The sequence below is a fragment of the Electrophorus electricus genome, chromosome 9, assembly GCF_013358815.1.
Source record: "Electrophorus electricus isolate fEleEle1 chromosome 9, fEleEle1.pri, whole genome shotgun sequence".
NCBI lineage: Eukaryota > Metazoa > Chordata > Actinopteri > Gymnotiformes > Gymnotidae > Electrophorus > Electrophorus electricus.
In genome coordinates, this window is record NC_049543.1 from 13,267,374 (window position 1) to 13,287,029 (window position 19,656).

The 19,656-nt window shown below is 46.3% G+C and overlaps 2 protein-coding genes and 2 non-coding genes across 7 annotated transcripts in view; 3 read left to right on the forward strand and 1 right to left on the reverse strand.

Annotated features, from left to right (window-relative positions):
* The first annotated feature begins 140 nt into the window (after nt 1-140).
* On the forward strand, nt 141-356 carry LOC118242051. Its single transcript, XR_004776539.1, has one exon. It is a non-coding gene; the product is annotated as a small nucleolar RNA U3 (small nucleolar RNA).
* Nucleotides 357-1,580: 1,224 nt separating this feature from the next.
* On the forward strand, nt 1,581-1,796 carry LOC118242054. The gene has a single exon (XR_004776542.1). It is a non-coding gene; the product is annotated as a small nucleolar RNA U3 (small nucleolar RNA).
* A 1,199-nt stretch (nt 1,797-2,995) lies between these two features.
* Nucleotides 2,996-11,344, forward strand: vps37a (VPS37A subunit of ESCRT-I). Of its 3 annotated transcripts, XM_027018881.2 has the most exons (13): nt 2,996-3,043; nt 3,381-3,491; nt 4,783-4,857; nt 5,162-5,279; nt 5,415-5,515; nt 6,682-6,892; nt 7,901-7,971; nt 8,258-8,385; nt 8,590-8,648; nt 8,820-8,888; nt 10,153-10,296; nt 10,493-10,592; nt 10,836-11,344. In XM_027018881.2, exons 2-12 carry the CDS (start codon nt 3,382-3,384, stop codon nt 10,571-10,573), a joined length of 1,167 nt encoding a protein of 388 aa, XP_026874682.2. In that variant the 5' UTR covers nt 2,996-3,043; nt 3,381; the 3' UTR covers nt 10,574-10,592; nt 10,836-11,344. The 3 variants fall into 3 exon arrangements, with proteins under 3 accessions (XP_026874682.2, XP_026874681.2, XP_026874683.2); XM_027018880.2 differs by lacking the exon at nt 2,996-3,043 and having other exon boundaries at nt 3,050-3,491; XM_027018882.2 differs by lacking the exon at nt 2,996-3,043 and having other exon boundaries at nt 3,050-3,491; nt 5,162-5,255.
* Nucleotides 11,345-11,707: 363 nt separating this feature from the next.
* The window catches only part of mtmr7b (myotubularin related protein 7b), an 8,888-nt gene continuing 939 nt past the window's right edge, over nt 11,708-19,656 (reverse strand). The window contains exons 2-14 of one of the 2 annotated variants that reach the window (XM_027018842.2): nt 19,488-19,607; nt 18,999-19,161; nt 18,593-18,750; nt 18,191-18,319; nt 17,684-17,818; nt 17,272-17,404; nt 16,994-17,103; nt 16,297-16,422; nt 15,693-15,742; nt 14,956-15,156; nt 14,505-14,639; nt 14,163-14,283; nt 11,708-13,214 (exon numbers count right to left, since the gene is read on the reverse strand). In XM_027018842.2, the coding sequence (XP_026874643.2) occupies nt 12,879-13,214; nt 14,163-14,283; nt 14,505-14,639; nt 14,956-15,156; nt 15,693-15,742; nt 16,297-16,422; nt 16,994-17,103; nt 17,272-17,404; nt 17,684-17,818; nt 18,191-18,319; nt 18,593-18,750; nt 18,999-19,161; nt 19,488-19,607 (1,917 nt within the window). In that variant the 3' untranslated portion in view covers nt 11,708-12,878. Of the gene's footprint in view, nt 13,215-14,134; nt 14,284-14,504; nt 14,640-14,955; nt 15,157-15,692; nt 15,743-16,296; nt 16,423-16,993; nt 17,104-17,271; nt 17,405-17,683; nt 17,819-18,190; nt 18,320-18,592; nt 18,751-18,998; nt 19,162-19,487; nt 19,608-19,656 lie in introns of both variants that reach the window. The other variant, XM_027018843.2, reaches the window with a different exon arrangement.

The window sequence follows — 19,656 nt, forward strand, 5'->3', positions numbered from 1 at the left end:
TTGCGGTATTCAAGCAAATCTTTGAATTGTCTGTATTGGTATGAGAAAGAAATCAGCGGTTACGATGTGTGATTCGGTTTACCATCTGAGTGAAACGTGGTAACAGGATTAAAGGTACATGTTAGGGTAGAGGAGAGGTTAAGACTATACTTTCAGGGATCATTTCTATAGTTTCTAACTGTGAAATGTGATTCGAAAGTGTTTTGTCTCCCTAACCACGATGATGAGCTGAGATGTTTTCTTCTGAGCGTGAATCGGGCGGAGAGTAATGATTTATCATCATACGCTCTCTGTCATTGATGAACGTTCCTGCTGTGTTTCACAGTGCTGGAGGAAGAGAACATGTACAGAGTGGTTAGTTCTCTCTGGTCAAAAGCAATATTAATGTTAATTTTTGTTACTTTTATGTAAATATACGTTCTTAAGTGAACATGCTCTTTGTTTTGCTTCTCTATTAATTGGACGTTGCATTCTACACTGTGATGTAGGTTTTCACCTGTAGGTGCGACTTCAAAGCTCTGACGCGCTGATTTCTAGTTGTGGGAACGAGTGTTCATACTGGCTAGTTTTTTTTACTGTTTAACATCATCCGTATTCTTCCTCATTTATTTTTACTTTATAGTTAAAAACTATCCACTAGGGGGAGCTAGTGCATCCTCTGCAACATACTTTTCACACATATGATAACATTCCAGAGTCTATCTATCTATCTATCTATCTATCTATCTATATTATTATTATTGTTGTTGTTGTTGTTGTTGTTGTTGTTATATTTATTTATTTATTTATTTTCATGTTATGTATGCACCTTATGATGTACTTGTGTAACTTTGCTTTCACTCTGTGCATATTTTATTGCGTTAAATTTTCATTAAGATATGCATTTCCGAATATGTCCTGCACAGTATTGCAACTAAATAATCTAAAATAAATCTCTAAAATGCAACAATGAATACTTATTTCTAACAAGAAATACTTCAAGATTTGGAGAATGGTGCCGTTATGACCCAGTCTACATTCACACCTGACAGAGATCGTATGACGGTCCGCGCGATTCGCACTCGGAGGAAAAGCATCGCAGCTCACAGCTCGCTCGTCACTGTGGCTGGAAACACTCAAACATGACGTTCCAAACTGGAAACCGTGCTGTTTGTATAAGGCACACTTAAATATATCTCAAAATTTGACAGATTCTCAAATAATACTTTTGAGTGATTAGAGTCTAATTCTGACAGTTATGTGTTACGAGGTAGGATGAGTTATAAACACTAACCAAATTAAAATACGAACACATCTGGAAATTCAAAAAAAGAAAGAAAAGAAAAGAAAATACTTAAGCAAGCATAGTTAAATGTCACCAGTGATTGTCAATACAGAATCATTACAAGCAAAACTGGTTTGGATTATATACTTTAATAAGCATGACACCAGGCGATAAACTTGCGGTATTCAAGCAAATCTTTGAATTGTCTGTATTGGTATGAGAAAGAAATCAGCGGTTACGATGTGTGATTCGGTTTACCATCTGAGTGAAACGTGGTAACAGGATTAAAGGTACATGTTAGGGTAGAAGAGAGGTTAAGACTATACTTTCAGGGATCATTTCTATAGTTTCTAACTGTGAAATGTGATTCGAAAGTGTTTTGTCTCCCTAACCACGATGATGAGCTGAGATGTTTTCTTCTGAGCGTGAATCGGGCGGAGAGTAATGATTTATCATCATACGCTCTCTGTCATTGATGAATGTTCCTGCTGTGTTTCACAGTGCTGGAGGAAGAGAACATGTACAGAGTGGTTAGTTCTCTCTGGTCAAAAGCAATATTAATGTGAGTCTTTGTTACTTTTATGTAAATATACGTTTGAACGTTCTTAAGTGAACATGCTCTTTGTTTTGCTTCTCTATTAATTGGACGATGCATTCTACACTGTGATGTAGGTTTTCACCTCTAGGTGCGACTTCAAAGCTCTGACGCGCTGATTTCTAGTTGTGGGAACGAGTGTTCATACTGGCTAGTTTTTTTTACTGTTTAACATCATCCGTATTCTTCCTCATTTATTTTTACTTTATAGTTAAAAACTATCCACGAGGGGGAGCTAGTGCATCCTCTGCAACATACTTTTCACACATATGATAACATTCCAGAGTCTATCTATCTATCTATCTATCTATATTATTATTATTATTATTGTTGTTGTTGTTGTTGTTGTTATATTTATTTTCATGTTATGTATGCACCTTATGATGTACTTGTGTAACTTTGCTTTCACTCTGTGCATATTTTATTGCGTTAAATTTTCATTAAGACATGCATTTCCAAATATGTCCTGCACAGTATTGCAACTGAATAATCTAAAATAAATCTCCAAAATGCAACAATGAATACTTATTTCTAACAAGAAATACTTCAAGATTTGGAGAATGGTGCCGTTATGACCCAGTCTACATTCACACCTGACAGAGATCGTATGACGGTCCGCGCGATTCACACTCGGAGGAAAAGCATCGCAGCTCACAGCTCGCTCGTCACTGTGGCTGGAAACACTCAAACATGACGTTCCAAACTGGAAACCGTGCTGTTTGTATAAGGCACACTTAAATATATCTCAAAATTTGACAGATTCTCACATAATACCTTTGAGTGGTTAGAGTCTAATTCTGGTTCTTTTTAAGTGCTTTCGGAGGTTTGTAATCACTAGAGCTACCTGAACTGAAGGTAAGTGAAACAGTGCTATTGAGTAGCTCCTTTCTGATCACACCTGAATCGCAGGTGAAACGTATAGCAATCTGTAGTCCACTATCTGGACAGTGAGAGACGCGATTAGAATTCCTGTATTATAGGACATCCGGTAAATAATTAACAGGAATTACAAAATCTGGAACTGGCTTTGCATTTCGGGGTGCGGAGCTAATAAAGTGGTTTAATGACCATAAAAGTGACCACGTCGCTCGCGTTGCTTTGAAACGCGCACAAAGCGCGCGTGAGCTTTTCGTCGCGGGAGTTGACGTGGGACCGCGCGCAGGAATTTCCCGGCTCCGTCACAGGTTGTTTCTTCCGTGCTTGTTTATGCAGACTGTCGGTTAGCGTTATTTCAGCTGGTTGATCTGTCCTTTACGTTACAGGCTTAATAACACGTAAAGGTGTAGGCTGTTTGTTTGTTGTTTTGTATTTTTATCATGTTCGCGGGGCCGTCATACCTACGCACGGTCTGTTGTTAATAATAATCGTCTCCTCGGGTGTCAGGGGGGCTAACGCTAACGCTAACGCTAGCTGGCCGTTACTTAGTCATCGTCCGTGGTGCTGCAGCGTTGCTGGCGTTTATGCTGGCACTCGAGGAGCGAGACAACTGGCATTTTAAGATTTTATTTCTCACCCGACTAGGATGAACTGGATTTTCCCTCTGTCCAAGGGCTCCGGAGCGATTCCACCTATAAACAGTTTACAGAAACAAAGGCAGCGACAAATCGAGTCGCTCAAAGCTGCTCACTCGAAGTAAGTAGATTAGCTAACCCGGTTAAGATAACCTAGGTGACATAACGCTAGCTAAGCTAACCTGGCTGACCCATTTTACTGCTGTAGATAATTTAGTCAGCTAAACTATTTAGCGTAGTTCGTTCGCAGGCAGGTCAGAAATTCACTTTGATTAGCTAGCTAGGTTGGCTAACGGCTGGCCACTGAGGTAATGTGTTTTGATACACGATATTGCTGCTAAAATAAGAGACGTGACTCAAGAAATGGAAGCTACCTGATCAGCAACAAGCTGCTTTGTCAGAGGCCGTGCATATACGTAACTAGCTGGCTAGCCATGTTCCTCAGATTAAAGTATTAGCTCGGAATCTCTCTTTAACCGCTTTTCAAAACGTGAAACACCCCCGACACATACCGATTTCACTAGCTAGCGTTAGACGTCGAATCGAAAGGTTGTTAAGTTTTAGTTGTTACTGGGTAGCTATGAAAGTTGGCGGAGAGTATAGCTGGTTACATAAGCTAGCCAACCTGGATAATGTCGTAAGTAGGACAGTTGTGCAGATCAGACTCGCGTATTTAGCTAGTCTGACCTGTTTGATGTGCCGTGATTTTTACGTTTCATGGTTGCCGCACTCCTGTAGGTAAAATGGCATTGTAGTTTTCCCGCGTCTAACACACAGTAATACTCACGCTTTGTATTTAGCCGATACTAAATACATCAGCTAAATGTACGGGCTCGGGGGACGTTTAAACTCTGCAGTGGTGTGAAGGAGTGTATCTCATTCATGTGCCATTTCCCAAACACTGTAAGGTTATAATAGTGTTAGTAGTAGTTGGCAGTGCCAACCCTGCACGTTAGTACCTGTAGAAATGCTTCCCAGTTCTAGGTAGGTAGATGTATTTTATTGATCCTCTAGGGTAAATTGGGGTGCAGCAGTAGCCCACACTGAATATAAAGTATGCATGCCACAAAATGACACCTCCGTGTAGTGAATGAGAGTCATGTCAGTGCAAAAAAAGAACATGACACAAAGATAAAGAACATAAACCTACATAATATACATACATAAACATCCATAAAGATAGATAACGTCAACATAAGTGAAGATGAGGAGGAATCATAACTGGACCATACTGTGATGAAGAAAATAGATCATTCGGTGTGTGGTTAATGTAAATGCACACTTCTAATCCGAAAAACATTGTTATTATTTGTGATAATTATGTGACGGATGTTTGTAAGCACTTGCGTTCTATCTTTTCCTAGCCTGTAGACTACCTGATGTATAATACTACTCTGTATATAATGTTCCAGTATTGCAGAGATCCAGAGAGATGTGGAGTACAGAATTCCCTTCACCATCAACAATTCAACCATCAGCATCAACATGTGAGTGTAAACGCTTACCAGCTTTGTTAGGGCCACAGCACCGATTTGAAGCTGTACTCCTCCGGACATAATGCATACTTATTTACAAAATCAGCTCTGTCATATTCATTATCAGTAATGATCAAATCTGTGTGTATGTGTAATCATTGGACTATCGCCTAGAATGAGCGCAGTGAAAATGTAACACATCTATAATGGGGTTTTGTGTATTTCGAAGTCATTGAATTGTCTTTGAATGGTTGCAGGAAAGAATTTGTAACTGGTAGGTGTCTTGTTTTTGTTTTTCTGTCCCTTCCACACACAGTTTGCTTCCACCTCAGTTCCCTCAAGACAAGCCCGTGGTTACCGTGTATCCTCCAGTGGGGCATCATTTAGTGGACAGTAACAATGGTACCATGGTAACCAGCCCCCTTATTACCAATGTAAGACCTCCACACTTCTGCCTCTGGCCCCATAGAAAGAGCTTCTACCATGTGAAATGGATGTCTTAACGCTGTGTGTCCAGGGGACGTCAGTGTCCAGTGTCCTCGTCTTAACCCTGCGTCTCTCTTGCTCAGTTCGGCATGCACTCGGATCTGGGGAAGGTGATGCAAGGCTTACTGGATGAGTTCTGGAAGAGTCCGCCGGTCCTGGGCTCAGGCGCACCCTCCTTCTCTTTGTGAGTAGCCGTGTGTTGTTCCATGGGACTGATCGGGCCGGGTTCCGGTCGTCGCAGGAACAGCTCCTGGACTGGCACTGGAACTGCTTAAAGAACTTTATTCTTTCCTCACCCACGTAGAGGCCGCCACAATTACGATAATTTAGTGTGCAGTGGTAGCTCAGTGGTGGTGCTGGACTACTGATCAGAAGGTTGCCAGTTCAAGCCCCACCACTGTAAAGTCGCCACTGTTGGGCCCCTGAGTAAGCCCCTTAACCCTCAATTACTCAATTTGTGTTCTGTCATAACTGTAGGACGCTTTGGATAAAAAAAAGCGTCAGCTAAATGCTGTAAATGCAGTGTGGAAATTTTGAAACATGCCACTAGGTGTCAGTATAAAGGCTGTTTGATAATGTGAAGAAGAATCATTGGAAAAAATAACTTCTTGCTCCTTTAAATCCTTAGTTTCTTTCTTACAAAATCCGTGAGGCTTCCAATTTCTTCTCTGTCCAGTGACCTCCCAAAAATGTAGGCTGGGGTTTGTGACCATCCCTCCAGATTCCCTCTCAGTAGTACCACAGTAATCTGGTTCTCCACCCAGAGATACACATTGCATGGAGAACCCTGTTTAGTCCTCTGTGTAAACACATTTACATTTATGTTTGCTTCTGTTGCAGCACGTTTGTAACTATTCTACACAATGTGTGTGTGTGTGTGTGTTTATTTAGTGGATCAGCTTATAATGTGCAGTAAAGCTGGCAATGTAAGCGTATTTATGATAGTATTTCATGAAGAATGCATTTCTAAAGTTCTTAACTATAAAAATTGTTATTTTTCCTCAACTTGCCTGTAAATACTCCATTTTTCTTGCAATTCCAAGTTTGAAAATTACTTCCTTAAACACCAGTAATGAAACACCAGTAACCAAAAACCGGTACTTTTAGGTCCCATGTAAACAAGACTTGTGTGTTACAGCAGTAGTCAAATCACAGACGTGGCCTCTTTTGGAATATTTCAACCTATTCATGTCATGACCTAGTACAACTGATCAAAGTTTGACCAGGTTATCATGCCGTGAAAATGTCAAACCATAAGCGTCCTAAATACAGACTGAGAGTTGGGAGCTGTATGTGAGCCTTTTTAAGGATTTTCATGCCGTGTTTCACTTTCTTCTCATTCCACTCCAGCATGTATAAGCCATCTGCGATGCCCCCCTACCCCACCCAGAACTTCCATTTTGTCCCCGCCTTTCCGACACAGGACGGCCAGCGGGCTGTGGTTGCTGCCCCAGCCCCGCCCCCGGGGGCGGAGCTGCAGCAAGCTCCACCCCGCCCACCTGCACCAATTTACGGGCTCATCACAGACCTTCCGCTACCGGTACCCACCGCCGACTCACAGGTATAGAGCCGTTGTGGTGTTTGGTGTTTTTAAAATGACTTCATTAGACATGAGGTAAACAGAGACAGGTGCATGCAAAGTCATGGAATGCAGTTTTAATATAATGAAATATAATGCAAAGTAATAAGGGCAAAAGATTGCAAGAGTTCACCACAGTGCGATGGCCCAGCGTACTGCCAGCATTACATGATTAGCAGGCTTCCTGTGTGTATGGGAAGCGGAGGTCGTAGTGTGCAGAGATTTTGTGAGAACCACACTGAAGTGAGACGTGTAGGACCAAAGAACCTTTCCCTTCTCTCACAACATGGCTAAGCAGGTGTCTGCCATCCAAAATAGGCTTAAAACCTCAACCATGAGGAGAAAATTTAACACGCGTGTTTCTTGACTCAGTGTTCCGGCCCTGGTGTGTACAAAGCTTTTGAAGACTTCCTGTTGTTTCGTTGGTTTGTACGGCATTGGTGCAGCGCGTCGATGTCACAGTCGTGTGAGACACACCTGATGAGTTTTATGCTCTCATTGTGTGCCACTAGTTTGCAGAATGAGGTCAGAGTGCTGCCAGAAGACGCAGCTAATCTAGATTTAGTGATATCTGTGCGTCTGAATGAAAGGCTGTGTCATATGGAAAGACATAATTGGATGCTGTTATACTATAACACACTGTTCTTGCTGTATGATATATTTTTGAAATATGCTCAAATACACTGGCAAAACCCTTTGGTCTGACATGGATAAAAACCTGACGTGTCACTTCGATTATTTTTGGACCCCGTACGTGCCATGATTTCTTCAACCACAGAACAATCGTCGGGAATGTCTAAGACTGCTCAGAATATCACAGTTGGAAAGGCATGAAAATGTAAAAATGAATACATTTCAGAGATCTCATTTGCATATTGCAGCTTTGCATGATATCAACACCAGTATTGCAGTGAAACAAACGACATAACGTTCCGGCCCTTCTAATACGTTTGGACAGGTTTTTATTTAATCTCTCCCCGCTGTGTGCAGGCTGGACTGAATGGGCACATGTACAAAATGCCAGACATCCCTGAATCGTTTCCAGAACTTTCCGAGATGAGGTAAGGTACACCATAAGGTAGACTTTAACATAGTGCACAGTGCAGTGGTCAGCTGAGCTCCTGACGGACCCTCTAAACTGTCCCTTTAAACTGGTTGAGTGTACTGGCTGAGTGGAGGCAGGGTCCTTTGTGTGGACATGGATGGGTTTTTTTGTTTGTTTGTTTCATTAATTTTTTTGTAGTGTTAACAAGCATCCACGCTTACTAAATCAGTTTTCCCTCGTGTGTGTGTGTGTGTGTGTGTGTGTGTGTGTGTGTGTGCGCGCGCGCGTCGCCTGACCCTCAGTATATCTCAGCTGAAGGACTTGACGGAGAAGGATGACGTCCTGTTGGAGTTTTTTTCCTGTTTGCCCCAACTCGGGCAGGTCTCTTCCGATAAGGAAGACCTGGTGGAGAGCATTGTCCTCATGGCGAGTGAGTAACAGGGGCGGGGCTTTGATCAATGCCAGCCACAACAGAAACACCTGCTATGTCAATGGTACGAGACGCTCGTGTACTGGAGTCATTAAACTGCTAAACACACACAAAAGAGTGTGTAACAAAAATAAGTAAAAATGTGGAAAATGAAAACATTGATCAGGCATTTGTTTTTTTAATCTGATTTTGTTTTCTGTGCAGAAAAGAACCTGCAGCTGGAGCCTCAGTTGGAGGGAAAAAGACACGAGATGTTGTTTAAAGTACACACACATATACATATACACACATGCACGCACATACTCACTCACACTCGTGCATGTGCACACACACTCGGTAATGGAAATACATCGTAACTATAGCAGGAGTTTCTAAGTACTTCTTGTTTTTGTAATAGTAATACCTGTAATATGTTGCTGTGTGTGTGCGCACAGTATGAGCAGCTGGTCCAGATGAAATCAGCATTCCAGACCAAGATGCAGAGACAACATGAGCTTAGCGAGGTACGGCCGACCCTGTACCATGACTCCGCCCACTCACACGCTGCCAACGCTGTACCATGACTCCGCCCAATCCATGACTCCGCCCACTCCCGCTGCCAACCCTGTACCACGACTCCGCCCACTCACGCTGCCGACCCTGTACCATTACTCTGCCCACTCACACTCTGCCAACCCTGTACCATGACTCCGCCCACTCACAAGCTGCCGACCATGTACCATGACTCCGCCCACTCACACGCTGCGATCCTGTACCATGACTCCGCCCACTCCACGACAACACCCACTCACACGCTGCCGACCCTCTACCATGACTCCGCCCACTCACACACTGCGGACCCTGTACCAGGACTCCGCCCACACCACGACACCACCCACTCACACGCTGCCGACCCTGTACCATGACTCCGCCCACTCCACGACAACACCCACTCACACGCTGCCGACCCTGTACCATGACTCCGCCCACTCACACACTGCGGACCCTGTACCAGGACTCCGCCCACACCACGACACCACCCACTCACACGCTGCCGACCCTGTACCATGACTCCGCCCACTCCACGACAACACCCACTCACACGCTGCCGACCCTGTACCATGACTCCGCCCACTCACACACTGCGGACCCTGTACCAGGACTCCGCCCACACCACGACACCACCCACTCACACGCTGCCGACCCTGTACCATGACTCCGCCCACTCCACGACAACACCCACTCACACGCTGCCGACCCTGTACCATGACTCCGCCCACTCACACACTGCGGACCCTGTACCAGGACTCCGCCCACACCACGACACCACCCACTCACACGCTGCCGACCCTGTACCATGACTCCGCCCACTCCACGACAACACCCACTCACACGCTGCCGACCCTGTACCATGACTCCGCCCACTCACACACTGCGGACCCTGTACCAGGACTCCGCCCACACCACGACACCACCCACTCACACGCTGCCGACCCTGTACCATGACTCCGCCCACTCCACGACAACACCCACTCACACGCTGCCGACCCTGTACCATGACTCCGCCCACTCACACACTGCGGACCCTGTACCAGGACTCCGCCCACACCACGACACCACCCACTCACACGCTGCCGACCCTGTACCATGACTCCGCCCACTCCACGACAACACCCACTCACACGCTGCCGACCCTGTACCATGACTCCGCCCCCTCCACGACAACACCCACTCACACGCTGCTGGTGAGGGCTGTGTGCTTTCAGCAGTCTCGCTCTCCCGCCACAGAACTGCAGCCCGAGTGCCCTGCAGGCCAGGTTAAAGGTCGCGGCCCACCAGGCCGAGGAGTCGTCAGAGGAGACGGCTGAGAACTTTCTGGAAGGCAAGACGGAGATCGACGACTTCCTTGCCAGCTTCATGGAGAAGAGAACGGTATAGCGGTGCTCTTCACTCCAACCTATGTGACGTGTCTTCCAATAAGACGTTCTAGACATGTTCTGCATTCATACACCAAATATTGTGGGATACGCCTTAACGATAGTCATTTTAAATCCCGCCACGATTGTCAACCTTTGACCTTGCACTTGACATTTTACCCCCTGACCCATGTTGCGTCTGCGCCTCGCAGCTCTGCCACAGCAGGAGGGCTAAGGAGGAGAAGCTCCAGCAGACGACGGGCACGCATGCACCATTCCCAGCCGCACACTAGGACGGCTCACCACTCCCGGGTCAGCGCTCCACGCTCAAAACACATTCGAGGGCACCATCACAGGAAAGATGCCTTATGTAATAGTGTGTTAAAAATTTGCTAAGAGTTTCTGCTCAAAGTAGAATGACTTCTGTCCTATGGTGTAAAGAAAGGCAGCTGTAGACAATAAAACCAGAGATGTGTACATTTGTGCCGTTATAATTGTTTGAAACACTGTTTTCTGGAGTTTTATGACTGCCCGTGTTAAACGTTTCGATCGTAGGTCTGGGCGTGTTCCTCCAGCAGATCCAACCCCACCCCAGCTCACCCCAGCTCACCCCTGCTCACCCCAGCCGCCCAAGCATCACACCCCACAGCCAGACGCCCAGGGCTGACCCCTGGCCCACCTCAGAAACAGGGGGCGACGCTGACCGAAGAACTCCAGAACGGACGTATATTTCGGGCCTCGAGTTCTGGAAGTCCCGCGGCGTTCCTAGAGCAGTCTTGCCTCATGTGGTTGAGGGGCGGGTGGAGAGAGGAGGGTGCGAGGACATTTTCTGTGATATAGACAGCCTTTCGAGGTCGTAGCGTCTAACGAGAATGGGTTTCTTCAGCAAGGTGCTGCTACGTACCTCACACTAAAGCTCAATGATGTTGACGCTGCCAGATTACAGACAAAAAAACAAACAAAAAACTTTATTTAATAATGTTGATAATAGGCTTTATTATAATCAGACATTGTATTATATGTTTATTTAATTTGATAGATTAATAAAACATTTAGAATAATGACTGTTGGCCTGTTGGATCTGTGTTGGCAAGGGTGGGTCTTGACAGCCTTCTCACATGATAAAAGTGGCTTTAGATGTTTGAGGTCTCCAGAAATGGAGCTCTAGGACCACAAGGTCGCCAGGGAAGGAGCCATTAGAGATCGAGCCCTGTTAGCAAGGAGACTCTGGAGGTCAACAATGTGTGTGTGTGTGTGTGTGTGTATGTATATGTATGTATGTATGTATGTATATATATATATATATATATATATATATATGTATATGTGTATATATATGTATGTATATATATATGTATATATATATGTATGTATGTATGTATGTGTATATATATATTATATTATATATATATATATATATACAACTGTATGTATGTATGTATGTATGTCCAATTACATATGGAAGCCAAGTGCTAGTCAAGCATCCTCTGAAAAGTTTGAAAAATGCGATTGTGAATCCTGGTGTTTAGAAACAATGACTCGAGATGGGGCCTGCATGATATATTGTTTGTTGATGGATATTCATTTATCAGCTGCAGGAATAAAATAATTACAGTGTACAAGTAAATAATACTAGTAAAAGTAATACAACCATTATTACCTCAAATATGTGACCCCTGTTCTTAAAAGCCTTTCGCAATTGCAATGTATAGCAACACAATTGCGTTACAGTATTTAGTCGTATCAGGAAGCTACAAGCACACTTGCTTTGGTTCAGAGAAGCCTGTCTGCCCCCCGACATATGACCTCGTCACAACGGACACCGTAGGAGGTGGAGGGGATACCCCTGGCTGCAGAGAGACATCTCTCGCAGCGATTCATTTCTCATGTCAAAACTGCTCAACCCTGCTCCCGGTACAAAGGGACTTTATTTACTGCTATTCCATAGTTCTAATGTAAAAACCACCTTGGGTTTTCATAATCTGTATAAATACGATAAAAAGTAATACTAATAACAGGTAAAACCGGCTTCAAAGCACACAATATGCACAGACACACACACACACACACACACACAAATAAAACCTAGTTTCATAATGTTAAATATGCCAGTGTTATATTCGGTATGTAACAGCTTGGCTACGTACAGGAAGTCACGTGTTGAATATGACGTACGCTTTCGCTAAAAGTCCCCTGATGATGCGTTTGCTTGGGGTTGGGGAGGGGTGGTGAGGGTCTTCACAAGGAAGGCTTGTCCTCTGCCCAAGCCCACTGCCATCCAAAGGTGCGTTCATGTTCTGGGTCAGCGCCGTGGTGGTTAGTGAGGGACGGGACTGAGGTGTGTGTGTGTGTGAGATGGCCATCCTGGAAGGCTGCTTTTGATCGCGAGCTCAGCTGTGAAATGTAGTCTAAACATGATTGGAGGAAAAGCATTTTTCATGTTCATAAACACTTAATACAGTAGTGTCACACGTCAAAAATAAACCAAAGAAGCCAGTAGGTGTCGGGGTGTTTGTAGAGACTGGTGAAACTCAGAAATCCTACAATCACCATTTACGGTCATCTGCTCGTTTTTTGGGGGGTTTTTTTTGTATTTGGTCAGGCTCTTGTGTAAGATGCCTCATCAGAATCAGGGTCCTTTGCATCATCGCAGGAGCTTGACGCGTGGCTGCTGAGGTCAGCCACGCCTGACTCCAGGTCGCTACACACTGAAAGGTCATCGGGGTCGCTCCGGCCCGTCGTCGATGACTTCAGAGGCAGCGTGAAGGAGGAGGCGTGCTTCTCGGCTATGGGGGTGGGGCTTGTGCTGACCAAATAATCCTGAGGGCTGGTGACCTCGCCGTGCTTCACGGTGGGCCCAGGCGAGAGTTCAATCGCTCTGTTCCTCTTCCTCGGCTCTGTTCCTGTCTTTCTCTTGGCCAGCTGGGCCAGTCTCTGTGCCGGGAGAGAAACCGAGCGTTACAGAAACACCGCAGTTCCTTCCTCTTTTCTTTCTCACGCTCCTGTCAGCCACGCTGTCCTGTGTGGTTGTGGGTATTTCTGTCTGCCAGCCGGTACTGCTGGATGTCCTGATGTTAACTTGTTTACTTGGTTGCTTGTCTTTAATATATCAATCAGCTTCTGGATGTTTAAAGTCTAAACTGGAGGGACTATGAAAACAACATTTACAAACCTGAATTTTTAAAGCACATATGCTTCCATTCGCCTGACACTTTTATGAGGTCTTTCTCAGAGGCCCAACAGTGGCGACTCTTGAACCGGCAACCTTCTGATTACTAGTCCGCTATCTTAACCACTCAGCTATCACTGCAAATTGGGTAACGTGCAGATGGAAGAGCGAGGCCGTGGGAATATAGACAATCACCCGTATTATCCCAGCGAGAACTCCATCTACGCACATGTGCCAATTTCACTCATTAAAATATTAAGTTATCCATTAAGTTATATAGAAACACACTAAACACCAGATCATATGCTGCTCCACACTTTGCTTGTGTGTACGTATTCAACTTTTTTAAACCATTGTCCTAATTAACTTTTATAACGCCTCTACTTTTTTGTGTTTGACGCAAGTCTAGTTTATTCCCTACTCTGTGTATTCTGTATGTGCGTAAACTGTCCGGTGTGTATGTTATGCATTCACACAGACTTTTTTTTATGTGTAACATACCTGGCAAATAAGACTGATTTGGATTAAGGGGGAGTAACAAGTTTTAACACACGCGGGTTTTTCAGAAAGGGTGGGCATATGTTTGAAGGCTGTCCAAGCTTGTGTGTATGTGAGGGCACGGTTGCATGCGGATAGAGTGCAAGTGTGGTCTCTAAGCAGGCGTGTTTTGTGGGAGTGTGTATGCCTTGTTCAGCGTCCGTCTCCCGCGGTACCTCCTGGTGGGCGTCGAGCTCCTCCTCCAGCTGCTGAGACTCCTCCCTCACGGCGTTCAGACAGTCGGACAGACGCATGGCCACGCCCCTCTCCACCGGACTGTACATGTTCTTCCAAAACCTGCAGTCAAAGAGAGCTTCCATCCAAATCCAACCCAATCCAGCTCAAGCACAGTGTCACACAATCTGCACTAACGTAACCAACCAGGCGCGTTCCAGGATTAAAAGGCTTCGTACGTTCACTGCTGAGGATGAGTGTGTGTGAGCACTGCCGTGTGCCGTATATCAGCTGGTGGGTCGTGTGGTGCCTGATTGAGGCATGTGTCTCTGGGAGTCGCTCACTTGAAGCAGTACGGGGTAGTGACGGGTCTCAGGACACCCTGTGTCTGGTTGTGATCGACCCGGTACAGGGGGTTGATGAACTCCACCCTGTTCTCCCAGAGGTGGTGCCACACTGAGTGAGTCCGCTCACGTATCCTGCGAACGCACGCGCACACACATATACACACACACAAACGTGAGAAGTCATCCAAACTGACCTGGATCCCAGCACTTCAATGAAAAAAGGCCCCAACATGGTGGTGATGGTTATGGAGGTGTTTATGGTGGTGGTGTTTATGATGACGATAATGTTGGTGGTGATGACAGTGGTGGTGTTTATGGAGATTGTATTGGTGTTTATGATGGTGGTGGTGTTTGTTGTGGTGTTTATGGTGGTGGTGGTGTTTATGACGGTGTTTTTGGTGATGATGGTGGTGGTGTTCATGGCAGTGTTTATCGGCCCGTGTGTTACCTCAGCTCTTTCCTCTCCTTCTGGCTGTTTCCGATGAAGTTTCCATACTGGCACGAGTGGACGTGCGTGTGCAGCTGTAAGAGGAAGCGCTCGTTGAACTCAAAGGCGCAGGGGAACTGTTCCATGAGCTGCCACACACACTCCAGGAACTGGTCCAGCACAGGAGACACCTCCCTGGGGTCGCCGTCTAGGTGAGCATACCTGGGGGTCCACAACACCGCAGCGTGTGGAGATAGCCGCTTAGTTACGGAAGATCCGCTTTTGTTAAAGGATGTCAGCAAAATAATCCTAGATAGTTTCAAAATAAGACTAAAAAAGTTTTAAAATAAATCATTAAAAATGATAATTAGAATGATCAATTATACTTTTAATATATATAGTATATATAATTTATATAAATTATATATATATATATATATATATATATATATACTATATAATTACATATTTAGTATATATATGCTTTTAATATATATATTTTGATATAATTTATAATACATATATACACACACAAAAGTACATATTTGACGTTTATTTGATATAATTCATAATATGTCATAGAACACCATGTGATATAGAACATGATCTCCGACAAGCATGGCTCCACATAACTAACATGCGGTCATCCTGAGAGATGACCAGCTCTGAGTAAGGTGATAAATAACGCCACTCAACCTGCCTGATCCTTTATCACGTTCATTTTTGCACGCAAACGGCAGATTTAGCTGAGAACGGACCTGTGAGAGAACTTGTGTCCAAACGAGACCCAGTCCTTCTCCATCAGCACCTGCGGAGACAGCCAGAAGAGGACAGGGTCACGCATCATCGGGCACGTTAAAGGTGGCGTGTCCAGTAGGCCAGGAGAGAGCAACATCAGGACAGCCTTGAAGCATTCTGGATCCTGATGCACTCTGGGGAACTGTGTGAAATTAACTTCAGCTAAACTGAACCCATGGGTACGCCCCCCCCCCCCCCCCCCCACAAAAAACAAACAAACAAAAAAAACCAAACATACACAAACAAACAAAAAACCTACATTTGTTGGACATCATTTTCTCAGGAGTTTGTGAAAACAGCCACAATGAAAAATGTAGAAACTGCTAAAACACTTACAGAAATCTTGAAATCAAAGGTTTGAAGTGTGTGTTGAAAGTAGAACAGTACAACTACACATCACACTGCGCAAGATTATTAAAAAATACGATTTCATGATCAGATTTGCGAGAAGGTTCATAATGTTAATAATTTAACTAAACATCTCCAACCAACCTGTTCCTACAAGGACCGTGACATTATTGTGAGTCCTTTAATTAACCCGTTGCTGTGGTAGCGTGAAATTACCATGAATCCTTTAAGGGTTCTGTAGTAGGGGTCCAGGAGCACACTGGCCACGGAGCACGCCTGTGCCGTGCGGTCCCAGCCATCAGAGCAGTGTACCAGGACACTCACGCCCTCCTCGGCCACCGCCTATACACACACACACACACACACACACACACACACACACACACACACACACACACACACACACACACACACACACACGCCCCCGTCAGGACAACGTGCATGATCTAGAATAAGTCATCATATGGTGGTTTGGATTTTTCCCCTATATGAGAAAAAATCTAAATTATATACAAAATACACTTTTATTTATGTACAGACAAGTGTTTTGCTCTTCAGACCGATAGTGAGTTGGTGCTAGCCATTACACTTGTGTTATCTTGTGTTTCTGTGCACACCACAACAACAGTGAGCTGTCCAGACTAGGGCAGCGATGCAAACCTGCTCTCACCTGCTCATTGGCCAAAAAAAAAAAAAAAAAAAAAAAAAAAAAAAAAAAAAAAAAGACCTGCCTTCAGCTTTACAAAAACATGGCGTATTGGCTCAGTCTCTTCAGTCCCTCAGTAGCACCTCCTACTGGGCATGCAGTGTTGTTCCAGCACATTAGTGTCGGACTTTTTCCTCTGCCGTGGATTGCACACACACGTGCACACACACACACACACACACACACACACACTGTGTGGTGGCATACCTTGGCAATGAAGACACCAGCATCCAGAACTGCTTTGATGTGCTTGAGCCAGCCAGAGTTCTCCAGTCCCCAGAGGAAATCCCCCATGGAGGGAGACCTGAGATCACCCACTGTAAAACAAATAGGTGACCACACACACAGCACAATTGTAGAGGAAGTCACACACTGAGGCCTCCTACTGTAGAACAGACACGCACATACACACACACACTCTTATGGACATCCGGCTGCGTGCTGCTAAGTGGCCACCGTTGCACACCGAAGGCGGGGCTACGCACCGTCCGCGAGCTTCTGCTGGCTGCTCCGCATCACATGGATGTTGTCGATGGCGACGAAGTGCAGGCGGATGTTGGAGTAGTGGTCCTCACTCTCGTAGCCTTTCCCTGCTGCCCGGTTGGCCATCGCGTTCAGCTGCGAAGCACAGCACCACCAGGGGGCGCAAGAACCATCACACGCCCGCAACGATGCCTGCTACGCTGCACGCCCATCGCTACGAAAACTGCAGTATGCCCCATGGCCACGCTCTTAAGAGCAAAGACCGCTGTGGCGCCCCCTGCTTCCAGGAGACGGCACCGTCCGTTCGTTGCCACTAACAACCGTTAAAGGAATTGTGCGTGTGTACACGCATCGCTACGATGTGACGGCATGACCTGGTAGAACCTGATCTTTGACCTTCACGTGACCCCTCACCTTCGGCCGCGTGTCCACCACGTACACGTACTCGCTGGCCGGGTTGGACTTCATTATGGCCTGCAGCATCTGCTCGTCCTCCAGGGAACGAGCGCTGAAGCCAGACAGAGGCTGGCTGCTCCTGCACACCGCAGCCTGGGGGCGGGGCCAGGGAAGAGGAGGCGGGTCAGATCAAAGGGAGGGGGCGGGAACAATTCAGAGAGGGCGGAAGACGGGATCGTGGAAAGTGGTCAAGGGAAGAAAAGATGGTGCAAGTGTGGAGGAAGGAGAAGTCAGAAAGAAATGAAGGAGAGAGTGAGACAGCAAAAAAGGATGATAAAGGGGGAGTGAGACCCAGAGACCTCTGGGTGCGGTGAGACCTCTGTGTGCGGTGAGACCTCTGTGTGCGGTGAGACTCAGCTGAGAAGGTTTACTGACTTGCTTCCTTTGACGACCGAATCCCTACGTGATATAACAGTTCTCTATGTGCCGTGTACAGAGGGCGGGGCAGAAGGCGGGGCCACCTACGCTGGTGTCCCTGTGGTAGTAGGACAGAACAGGAAACCGTCCTCGACTCCTGAACTTGGCGCTGCCCACGATGACAGCAGGGGACGCCGACTTTGGCACGAACAGCTCCGACGGGTACGTGTCACACACCTGCCGATCAAAGTGAACGAAGGAGTCGTTGGATGTGTGGTCGTGTGAAAACCGGAGGCTGGCAGGAACGACTGAGCTATGAGACCACAAGACTCATGAGAGAGCGCTGAGTGTCTTTGCTGTATGTTTAAGAGGTTTTATTGTGATTTTTACAATTATTTTTGTTTGTTTCTGCCAATATAAGCTTCTGTATGTATGTGTTTGTCTTCATTCTGTTTGGATTTCTGTCCATGCGGCAGTAACCACTGACAACCGGCAGGGGGCAGCACTGACCCTGTACTCATGGTTGGCAGGCGTGGCGTGCCAGAGGTTGCTGGGAATACCCATGCGGCTGAAGTCGGCAAGCAGGTCCAGGAAGTTCCAGGCCCTCTCCCGCTCCTCCTTGTCCAGGTTGGGTTGGAAGGAAAAACAGTAGAGATCTCCGTAACGCTCTGGAGAGAGAGTGCGAGAGAGAGTGCGAGAGAGAGAGAGAGAGAGAGAAACAGTGAGAGGCTGGATAAGTTGGGGTGTGCTCCTCACCTATGTGTGGGAGGTGCCGGGCTATTAGGCGTGCTCCTCACCTGCGTGTGGGGTTGGGCTGTAAGGTGTGCTCCTCACCTGCGTGTAGGAGGTGTTGGGCTGTAAGGTGTTCTCCTCACCTGCGTGTAGGAGGTGCTGGGCTGTAAGGTGTGCTCCTCACCTGGCCGGGAGAGGTGCGCGAGTGAGGCGTAAACATCTGCACAGTCCCTCTCCTGGGGCAGCAGCAGCTGAAACACCTGGAAGTTCTTGCAGCGCACAAGCAGAGGGCAACCGGCAGGCGTGCCGGCCAGGCGTTCCACACTGCCCACCAGGCTGTGCAGGACCTGGGCGGCAGGATAAACGGAAAAAAACAACAACAAAAAAAAAAACACGCACACACGGTCAACTCCAATCCAGTTCGCCAAAACCTCACGAGCGGCATAAGAAACTCCGTCCGCCGCCTTCTTGTGCACATGCAAACTCGAGTGCCTGCCAGTTCTAGACCCCCCCCCCCGGGCAATCAGGAGCTGTGCGTAGACTTGTAGGCAATAACGTAGTGAGCTTTGAATTAAAAACAGAAAAGGCGGCTGCGCGTGTCTATAGGGTCGGTTGCATAATACGGGTCATTCTAAGCGAGAAGCGTGACCGAAACGCAGGTTTCACTTCCTACCCATGTCTCTTTGCGCGCGTCCGAGTTCTCCACAAAGATGGTGTGTGTGGACGAGAGGTACAGCGTTCCCACGGCGATCCTCCTCGGGGTTAACCTGTCCAGCCAACGGACGTTTTCTACCTGTAAGGCCAAAAAGATAGATACATAAACCTTTTCACCGTATGCATCA

Bases quoted from the DNA above. Each gene is read 5' to 3' on its own strand.
- vps37a (XM_027018881.2), top strand. From the start codon at position 3,382: ATGAACTGGATTTTCCCTCTGTCCAAGGGCTCCGGAGCGATTCCACCT. The intron at 8,386-8,589 runs GTGAGTAACAGG...TTTTCTGTGCAG, and splicing joins GAGCATTGTCCTCATGGCGA to AAAAGAACCTGCAGCTGGAG. The intron at 8,889-10,152 runs GTACGGCCGACC...CTCCCGCCACAG, and splicing joins GACAACATGAGCTTAGCGAG to AACTGCAGCCCGAGTGCCCT.